General features: G+C 39.7%; 1 protein-coding gene across 2 annotated transcripts in view; it reads right to left on the bottom strand.

The window, feature by feature from the left end:
* The window catches only part of PGS1 (phosphatidylglycerophosphate synthase 1), a 2,908,952-nt gene extending 2,898,220 nt beyond the window's left edge, over positions 1-10,732 (bottom strand). The window contains exon 1 of one of the 2 annotated variants that reach the window (XM_044068164.1): positions 10,555-10,732. In XM_044068164.1, coding sequence (XP_043924099.1) covers positions 10,555-10,685 — 131 coding nt within the window. In that variant the 5' untranslated portion in view covers positions 10,686-10,732. The remainder of the gene's footprint in view (positions 1-10,554) is intronic. The other variant, XM_044068163.1, reaches the window with a different exon arrangement.
* Between the last annotated feature and the right edge of the window lie 578 nt (positions 10,733-11,310).

Raw genomic sequence — 11,310 nt, 5'->3', positions numbered from 1 at the left:
ATACTGTAATTATAAATGCACATCATGTATAATTTCACTGTGGAGCTTTTCTACCTGGACCTCTGCTGAAACTGAGATTTGCCCAATCAGACTTTTCCCAGTCAACAGACAAATAAATAAATGAGTGGAAAAGCAACAATACAGTTTCAGTAGTGTCTTCTTGAGGGCTTTGTGGAATTTTTCCAATATAGGAGCACTTTTCATGGCTTGATGGATTCTATTCAAATCGGCTGGGCAAATTTGAAGACTGCTATTTAACTTTCAGCTCAAAAGGCTACCAGGAATAATAACCAATACATTATTGTCAGCGTTCCTAATGGAGTATGAAGTGTCACTGAAGTGAAGGAGGTTTTTCAGGGGAGGTCAGTAATGCTTGCTCAAAGGCCTGCGATAATGGAGAACACTGGACTGAGTATAATTTGAGTCTATGAATATGAGCCAGTCCAGTGTTATCCACTATCACCAAAGTATGAAACGCTAATGCCTGGCATCATTCATCTCAACTATCCAGAATTTACCAGAATGTATAGATTTCTGCCTTATATTTTTGGTCTGTTCTTCATAAAATTTGTGGTTTTGGGGCAAATCAATGAGGATCACCTGAAGTCACAAAATAATAGCAGACATCTGAACTGCAGACTTCTTATCCTATAGGAAATGCACATTAATGCAAAACCTGTTATTCTATCAACTTTCTAATTTGATAAAAGCAATATTTAAAATCTCAACAAACTGGTAACAAGAATTAATAAAATAAAATCATGGAGCAGAACACACCAGTACTTAGCACTTTCACCCATCTAATCTGTGGGCATCTTCACAGTACTGAAAGCTTCACTCAGATAACGTTCAATTAAATATGCTTGTTAATCTAAACTAATTACATTATTACTTAACCATATGTAGTTAATTAAACAACGCCTCTGATGGAACAATAGACAAACTATAAGAATAATCAGAATGCAATGTCCACAACTGTGGCAGGTTAGCGCGTAGGTTCAGAAAGATGCTGAAAATAATCTTGAACAAAGGTAAACCACAGCGTTAGCAGGAACCAATCACCAAATTAAAAAATCCAAAGGTATATGATGTAAAAACTCCAGCTCTAATCCAAAAAAGACAGGAAAACAGACAGGATAAGCGCTTTCGCTATGTAGCTTCTTCAGATCCAACACATACTCAATAAAAGTCTCTGTAATATATACTTCTCTGAGTGCACTAATTAAGTACTTAAGCAATCTATTAATTATAGCTTTTAAAGAGACAATGCATAAAATCATCAAATATATCTATATACTAATTCAAGCACTTGTGAACACATAAAAACATTGCTTAAAGCATGCTTAATAAAATGTGCTAAATAAAAATACACAGTATGAACATATAAAAACACATATTATTTAATATTTCTCCTTTGTCTCAATTTTGGTTTAATTGAAGCTCTTTCATTCAGCCCATGGTCTTTATCAGCTTTCAACAGAATAATCCATTCTGTTTCTTTTGCTTCAGTATAGGTTTTTATATAGGTTTTTATATATCCATATATATAAATATATATATATATATATATATATATATATATATATATATATATATATGTATATAAGGGCTAGTCCCTGATGAACCACTCCAGTTGTCTTTTCCCCTGCCAGTGAGAACAGAGAAGGGCCCATACAGATCACGTTCCATGAGCAGGGGGAGACCGAAGAGGAAGTTATCAGAGGAATATGTACATCAGAAGACACTCAAAAAGATGTGGACAAACAAACGCTAATCCACAATTTGTCTAATATTATACTGACACATGATGACATGACATTACTTAGTAAAGGACTGAACTTCATTCCTAGTCAATTAGTTGACACTATTTTAGATCTTAAATTATTCTGTAGAAATATTATGCTTAAATTAATATATAAAGACTGTAATAGTAACTTAAATAATAAGGAAATGCATAAATTCAAGAATTTAAGTGAATTTATACCATCAAATCATCCTTTAGTGGAGGCCTATATGAAACTTACTGAAGAAGAGTTACACATTTATCACAGTAGTAAAAAAACAGCTAGAAAAAGAGACAATTTAACATTTAAAGAAAGATTAAGTCTCAGGAAACTACAGAATAACCCTGATATTATAGTAAGACCTGTGGATAAAGGGGGTAAAATTGTTGTTATGAACATGTCTGATTACATAGAGAAAATGGAAAATATGTTAAATGATGACTTTTACATATCCGCTTCTATGCAGAATGTACAACATACTATTAAATATGTGCATGAGACAATTAATGACATCTTTAAGAGTAATTTAATAAATAAAGACCTATTTGGTTATCTTATTATTTCATCTCCAGTCATACCAGTCATATATGGACAACCCAAAATACATAAAGACCCACTCAACCCTCCTATGAGACCCATAGTCTCAGGTCGGAATTGGGTAACAGAACATCTTTCTGTTTATGTTGAAAAACATCTCAGGTCGGTATTGAATACTAATATGATGGTATTGAGAGACTCTAAACAATTTTTAATTGATTTTTATGAATGTATAAAGGACATTACAATTACAATGGAGTACATTTTCATCACTTTTGATGTAAAATCTCTTTTTACTGTAATTTCCAATGAACTGGGATTAAGTGATATTACAGAATATTTGAAGCAACACAGTGACTATTCTGCTGAATCCATTGACTTGATTGTGCATTTTTTAGAGCTAGTACTGGAGAATAACTTCTTTATGTTTATGAACAACATCTACAAGCAAAGAGAGGGCGTAGCTATGGGCACACCTTGTGCCAATAGCTACGCAAACATGTTTCTTGCATACTGGGAAGAACATGTCCTATTCTGTATATGATATTCTATCGACGTTTTGAATGAATTTATTTATGAATTGTAACTATTGGAGGTATTCACTTCTTCAGTTGATTATTTTTGCATAGAATTTAAATGTATAGTTTACAGTTTTAGGTTGTATCTAATATAACAACTGTACCCTTACACACTACTATTGTGAATATGAACAGCTTGATTATTCATTTTTTATTTATTTATTTTTATGGTGTTACTTATTCTTATAGTTTGTCTATTGTTCCATCAGAGGTGTTGTTTAATTAACTACATATGGTTAAGTAATAATGTAGATTAACAAGCATATTTAATTGAACGTTATCTGAGTGAAGCTTTCAGTACTGTGAAGATGCCCACAGATTAGACGGGTGAAAGTGCTAAGTACTGGTGTGTTCTGCTCTGTGATTTTATTTTATTAATTCTTGTTACCAGTTTGTTGAGTTATTTTAATAAATACAGTCCTGCGTGGCAACTGCACAGCCTTTTTTGTTTTACTAGTTGTCGTTGCTCCTTGTTTTTGGTCTACAATATTTAAAATCTGTCCTTAATTTTGGGCCTTTGCCTCCCCCCCATTTACTTTTGACTTCATCCAGAATGCTTGATTTATGACTTTGAGAAATATGTCTGGCATTAATGACCAACTGTAATCCTCAGGGTATGTAATTTGACTGTAATCCATAGTGATTTACCAGAAAGGCAACAATGTTCAGCAAAATCTGGGGCAGGTGAGAGGTATGACCAAGAAGGAAAGGGGACATTTTTTTGAACTATTACTTTGATTACCAGCAATATGACGGATGTTGTTCAAATTGCAATAATGAAGAACACTGGGCTGAAATAGTTCATAGATGTGTATTAGGCTAATGATAAGGACCGTTTTAAGCCTAGCCATGCATCCCAAATCTCTGACAAGTTCTGGTACCCTTGGCAGGTGTATGCAGGGACTTGGGAGATGAAAAATTTATAAGCAGGGGCCTGGCAGATGAACCCTTTTCAGGCTACCTTTGTCCATTAGAGATATAGGTGCCAAACCAAGGATGAACTTTCTATTCCCCACCTGATTATCCAAGCTGCACTTGAAATGGGGTAAGGAGGAACTCTGTTTCACATCCCTGGGGAACATGTTACAAGGGGTAGTGTCTTTGGAATACACATCCGTCTCTCCATTAGGTCCTATTTATATCACAGGCATCATCTGTCTTTAGAATGGGTAATTCTGGTGCTGTTTTGCGGATATACAAGAGTTCCATAAGGGTGGGGTCTGACAATCCCTTGTATGCCAGGCATAGATCTTCCCTCAACAGCCTGTAGGAGACAGAATACAAGAATAGGGCTTTCAGACAGTCTGCAGAGGACATGTTACTTACGCTCTGTATTCTTTTAGTGAAGAACCTTTCTAGACATTCCAATTGCTGGATATGTCTAGTTGGGTATATATTGCAGGGGGCACTGTACTCCATGACAGATCTGAAGAATGCTGAATACAGTGGAACACTGACCTCCTTAGATCTAGATGCCATTCCCTTGTCTATAAGTTGCACAAAACAAAATGATTTCCTCACTACTGTAGAGGACACTTGATGACCAAAGGCTATATTACTGTCTGTGTCCTCAAGTCCCTCACTACTGGCCAACTCTTAGGGGTGTATTCAATATGATAGTTACCAGGGGGTTGATGACTTCCCAAAGGATACTGTTATGCATTTCTTGGAATTTAGTTTTAGTCCATAGCTCTGACACAAAGTTATTTGTTGGTGTCAGCCCTTTCTGGCTAACAACTGGGTCAATGGGGGGATTCTATGACTCGTCCTAATTTGCAGTCCTCTGCAAATTTAGTCAGCCAAAGGCCCGACTTCAGAGAAGTAAATGCCAAAAGGGAGAAGTCCCCGAACTGATCCCTGATGGAGTCTGCTTGTTTCTGGCTTCTTTGAAGAGGTGGACTCCCTAATTCTATCGTCCCAACTCCTGTCTATGAGCTGGATGACATAGGGATTTATACCTAACCTATTGAATTTATCAACAATGCCCAAGCAGGATATTGTGTCAAATGCCTTGGCCAGGTCATGGTAGGCAGCGTGAACCATTTTGCCCTCACCAAAGAAGTCCACCAGGTTGAGTAGGCATGATCTGCCCTTGACGAAACCAAACTGGGTTGGGTTCACTGTTTGGAGGTTTCCTATGTCATTACTGATCATTTCCATGATGACTCTTTCCAAGGATTTGCATACAAATCTAGTGAGACTTATGGTCTGTAGTTTCCAGGGTATGTAGCTGGCCCATATTTATGCAAAAGAATGACTACTGTTGTTCTCTAAACATGAGACACAAAGATTGTTTGGAGGCTACAGTTAAATAGCAATTGCAGACAGCCTGGTAGGTCATATTTAACACCATTTAGAAGGCATCCTGGTATATTGTCTGAGCCCATCGATGCAGTGCTCTTGGCCTTAGAGAGAGCATTAAAACCTTGTTATCAAGTAATAGTAGTAGGAGTTACATTTGATGGTATTTCCTGAGGGGATTTCCTGAGGGGAGGTTGAGTGGGAGAGAGGGGGTAAAGTTAGAGCAGACGTTGGCTGCCTATAGTTTTGCTATTATCTTCTGGATCAGTACAGGTGGCTCCATTAACAAGGAGCTTTGCACACAATTGTGCATTGCCTTTGAGGCTGTGGACATAGCTAAAGAATGCCTTGTGGGTGTCTTTGGCCTGGGAGGCCAAATTTAACTCATATTTGGTTTTGGTAAACTTTATCTGTCCTGTCAGTTGTTTGTTTAGTTTGACTAGAGTGATTTTATCCTGCTGGGTGCTATGCCTCCTAATTTTTGCCATGGTTTACTTCCTTCTGTTATATAGCCTACTGATGTTATGATTCCACCAGGGGGGCTTGTTTTTTGAGTTAGTTCTGTACTTCTTCCTTGTGGGTTAGCTAGCTGTCTCTATGCAGCTATATTAAAATGCTTGTATAGGACTTCTGTGAACAGTTCCATGTAGGCAGCAGTGTCCTCACAGTTTATGGGGGCTTGAAATTTTGCCAAGGTATCAATTAATTCTATAGCTATGTCAAGAATCTCAAAGGCAACACTCAGATCTGCTCTGAGTTACAGCACAATGGCACTAAATATACAGAACCAACTGATATTGCCAACATCCTGGCAGATAGGTTCACCGCTAACTTTACCCCCTCCCCTCTCACCCCCTAAAGGGCCCATCTCTATACCAGAAGAATGCAAAGTTCCTGTAATCACGGCTGGAGAGGTAAAAACCACACTCTCCAAAGCCAAGAACACAGCATCCATGGGACCGGACAACATCCCAGGCTGCATTCTACATGAACTACAGAATGAAGTGGCACTCCACCTAAGCATCATGTTCAGTCATAGCCTCACCTCAGGCTTTGTGCCCACTGAATGGTGCACAGGGACGGTTATCCCATTCCACAAAAAGGGAGCCACTATGGACCCCGGGAACTACTACCCCACTAACTTAACGAGCCTGGTCTGCAAGGCCATGGAACATATCATCATGGAACTTATAAACAAAGACATTGGTAATCTCCAAACTCTGGACCCCACCCAGTTCAGGTTTGTAAAAGGCAGATCATGTCTCCTAAACCTGATTGACTTCTTTGAAGCAGTCACCAAAGCTGTAGACGAGGGTAAGGTGGTTCACACAGCCTATCTAGATCTGACCAAGGCTTTTGACACCATTCCCCCACTCTGGCATTATAAATAAACTCACTAAACTAGGTATAAATCCCTATGTCACAAGATGGGTTGCCAACTGGCTCACTGACAGAACCCACACTGTGAAAGTAGCAGACTCCAAATCCAACTTCAGACAAGTGACAAGTGGAGTACCACAGGGTTCAGTCCTGGGTCATCTCCTGTTTGGTATCTACTTTTCTGAAGTACAGGCTAACACAGAAGGTCTTTGGCTAATGAAGTTTGCAGATGACTGCAAACTAGGAGCCATAATTGAAACTCCTAATGATGTGGACATCCTACAAAAGGGCCTCACTGAGACAGATGCCTGGTGTCAAAGCCATGGCCTCAAGCTCAATGCAAAAAAGTGCATTGTCATCCCCTTTGGTAAAAACTCTGTACCCATGAGCTACCACATAGGTGGTAGTCTACTTAACACCAAAAGTGTGATAAGATACCTTGGGACACAGGTGGACAGTAGTCTCTCCTTTGATAATCACATCGCCATAGTAGTCAGGAAATCCTTCTATGTGGCACACCTCATCACAAAAAGTTTCTCATCCAGGGAAAAAAAAGAGGTCATTGTTCCCCTCTACTCATTAGACCCATTATAGAGTACAACGTCCCTTTTGGTATGTACCTCCCAAGACATCTACAACAACTGGAAAGGCCGCAGAAATACCTCACAAAGAGGATTACCGGCCTCAAACAGATGCCCTATGCAGACCATCTCAAAAAACTCCAGCTTTACTCCATCGCATATTGCCTACTCAGAGATGATCTCTGCCTAACATACAAAGTTATGTCAAACACAAAGCTGTTGGACATGTTCCACTTAAAGAAATCCCAATCCCTCCGAGCTACACGCTCTTGGGACCTAAACCTTGTCACCACAATAAACAGAACATGCTAGAGGGATAGATTCCTGTCCCAGAGACTTCCCATACTCTGGAACAAACTACCTATCTATATCAAACAGAGCTCCTCATTAGCACTCTTCAAGAAAAATCCTGTTGATTGGATGGGAAATAGGAAATTCACCCCAGGGATCACCTCTGTGGCTCTGCTCGACAGGGGCACAGGAAAATAATTTTCTTGGATGGCAAAAGCCAGGGTACCTTTTTGCCTATGCTTGTATAGGCCATAGGGCCAATAGCTTAGTACCTACCTATGAACCTATTAATAGTAGGACGTTAGCCTTAGATTTGCTCCTAAACATTCCAGGTTTTATTTTTTACTTCAAAGGAGACTGTTTTGTGGTCTGACCTTACCAGAGAAGACATTACACTAGGGGGGTGTGTAGCACTCTCCCATATTAGTGAAGTCCAGATCCAGTATGTTTGCATCCCTGGTCAGCGTACTGACAGTCTGGTCCCGGGAGGTTGTGTTTACAAAATTGTAGAAAAAAGAAGTTGCAGAGTTCCACGACAGATTTACCTTTTATTAAACAAAAAGAAGTAAACGCTTTTGCGATCTACCCAGATCGCTTCTTCAGACTGTATTACAGATCTCAGGTACTTTGTGTCGTTGTCAGAGTGAACTCAGTACTCAGTCCATTTTCTTTGCATTTGTGTTTACAAAATCCAGGAATCTCTCTGCCTGCACGTTTGGTGTCATACATGATTCCCATTTAATAGTTTGGTATTTAAAGTCACCCATGAAAAAAGTATTGGGTTGGACGGCGAGTATTTCCAATAAGCTTAAACACGTTATGGGTTTCCTGGGTCACAGAGAAGGATTGTAAGGAAGGGTATGGGATTTTGCCTATGGTGATTTCAACATGGTGAAGCTCAAATGCATTGACCTGTTTGACCAGCCTTAAGGTATATTTATTTTTGACGTAAATCAAGACACCTCCGCCTTTAATCCCTGTCTGTGTAGTAGCTGGTTTAAATGCGTGGAAGGTATTATAGCCTTGCACTGCCAGTGTGCGCTCAGCAGCTTTAAACCATGTCTCAGTCACTACACAAATGACAGCATTTTGTACGATGAGGAGAGCTTGTAGGAAGTGGTTTCTTGTTTAGACTCCCAGCATTGAGCAGTAACACCTTTAGATTTTCTTGGTTTTGATTTGCTATGTTGCAAGTGCTTTCAGTTTGGCATTGCCTACAAAAAGGCACTATGGGGAAGGACAATGTTTTAGCTAATATTTGAAAGCCTAGAGAAGAGAGGTGTAGACCATCCCTAGCAAAGCAGCATGGTCTGCTGACCATTTCTTTCCATGCTGACAAATACTGCACCCCCTTAGAATGACACCAGAATAGTCTTATGTCCATATTGTGACATCATCCTTAGAGAAAGTAAAATACTGCTCAATGCCATGCTCATACCAGCTTGGGACACACATTCCAAGAGCTCCATGATGTTTCTCTTCATATAATCTAGGGAGGTCCATCTCAGGTCATTTACATACCCATGGACTCTGAGTCATACTGGTATTTGTCGTCCTATGACCAGAGTGTGTGCGTAATGTGGTAGACCCTGTCCCCTGATAAACAAATGACCATGACTTTCTTCTTACACAGTCTGGTGAGAGGGACATCAGTGTATTTCACAATGGAGTCTCCCATGACCAGAACATTGGACTGTGTGGTGGCCTGCCTTATGGGCTTAGAAAAAGAGGCTCCATGAGATGGGGTTGTACATGTTGCTGTGGGTATTGTTTTGAAAGTGCATTCACGGCTGTTGAGGGTACTTATGTGTACTTTATCGAAGTTATCACTCAATAGCAGGAAGTTAGCCTGAATATTCCAGGTTTAGATGGGGGTCCAGGTTTTATTTTTACTTCAAAAGGAGACCATTTTTTGATCTGACCTTCCCACAAAAGACACTGCACTAGGGGGTGTGAAGCACTATCCCATATTAGTGAGGGCAGGATCCAGATTGGTTGCACCCCTGGTTAGTGTATTGGCAATCTGGTCCAGAGAGTTTGTGTTTACAAAATCCATAGTAATATACTTAAGCCTGTTGTAATGAAAGAACATAGCAGCTACAGGTCAGTCTGTGCTTACTACTGCTAAAAGTATGCAACATCAACTAAAAGGTTGCTTAGGAGGGGTGGCAGTGACACGGTGATACTTAGTCTGGAAGTACCCAGGCATCTCCAGCTTGGCATTTGCTGGGGCCCCAAAATGCTAACACCTAAACTGGGTGCTTTTAATGGGGAAAATGCCAACTCAAGGTGTCTACATCTATACAGATACACTGCCCTGTTCTGCGTCTACACTGCCAAACACTTCAGAAACTAATGGGTAAAGCCTGATTATTTAGTGCCTTTGAGTGTGATTTTTATGATAGCAGCGTGCACAACTACGCTTCTGCTGGAACACTTCAATGGTCAAGTATAGACACTCTTTCAGTCCAGCCAAAAAGGCTGTGGAGAAAAACATGAAGGTGTTGATCTCTCTGGTACTGGTAGCCATTTTTGATTTAGAGACAATGAAACATTGGTGCTCGAGGCATTAGCTGAGGTGGATAAACCTGGGGATTTTTTCTGCCCTTTGTAAAGAATCAAAACCTTGTGAAGAACTGAGAGGAATACGGGGAAGGTCTAGGTAAGAAACACTTGTGGCAATGGCACATCTAAGGTTTTGGATAGCGAGGTATTCTGCATACTTTTGTCCAAAAGTGTTAATCACTACTCCCAGTTAAAACTCACCTATTTTACTGCACATCTTCAATCTGTAAAACGTCCCCTTTCTATTAGTAAGAATTTAAAATTAATCCATTACTTGACCTAGAAGGTTTAAATATAACCAAGGATAACCACAAACCTATGTTTCCCACACACCAGACAGCAATTCCAAAGACATGCAAGTGGTATTATAAAGCAGAAAAGAAAGAACGCTACATAAAATAAATTCGGAATTGCACACCTACACAGCATGACAAGAACTGGAAACACATGCATGACAGAAGTTTGCTAATTTCCTCCCACAACAAGCACTTCCGCCTTTCCCCGCCCGCTAACAGGGCATAAGCGCCACCCGCTTACCTCCTCTTTTTCCTCCCGCCCCGATCCCTGTTGCGAGCGAACCGGTCAGTGATCCGACCCCACGCCCCAGCCAAACTCGGTCTACACAACAGAGAAAATAACCTCTTCCACGACACCATGGGCGCCGCCATGGTTGTACGGTAACCACCTCTCTTTTCAACTCGACAAGAACAGCTTTATTGTTCAGCATGCGCACCACAGACATCAAATTTGTGATGAGTGCGTGTGAAGTACAGGATTGTTAAATTTACTTATGGGTTATGCCAAACTTCATACGTTCATATTTATTTTCATTTTAAATTAACTCAACATACCAGATTCCTAACACTCAATGTACGCTGTTTTTTTTTTCTTTCTTTCTTTCTTTATGCAACAATGTTGATTTTTAAACCGTTACAGGTGTAAAACTATGTACTCCCACGGTATAGCTCCCTTCATGCCAAAGCCATCGATTCTGGACACAGCTCTCAACCTTCAATCTCCAAAATGATGAATACTACTTTTCATAATGTGGAGCAAATGGACAAAATGTGGAACAGTTACCAACAGCTTGCTAACAAATTAAAGAAGCTCATAGGATGATTAAAATGTGATATTTTTACTTATAGAACAATTCTTTGAAATAACAGGATTCAGTTCTATTTACCATAGATATCAATTAAAAATTGCTAACGCTGACTGTGTGACAAAGCCTTTCAATGTGGAACTGCTAAGAACATGAACATTTTATGATCCCAAATGAGGAACATTCCTCAT

This window comes from Protopterus annectens, chromosome 4.part0 (assembly GCF_019279795.1).
Source record: "Protopterus annectens isolate FY-2018-M chromosome 4.part0, PAN1.0, whole genome shotgun sequence".
Classification (NCBI taxonomy): Eukaryota; Metazoa; Chordata; order Ceratodontiformes; family Protopteridae; genus Protopterus; species Protopterus annectens.
Note: the sequence above shows the minus strand (reverse complement) of the source record. Positions and strands in the feature narration are given on the sequence as shown.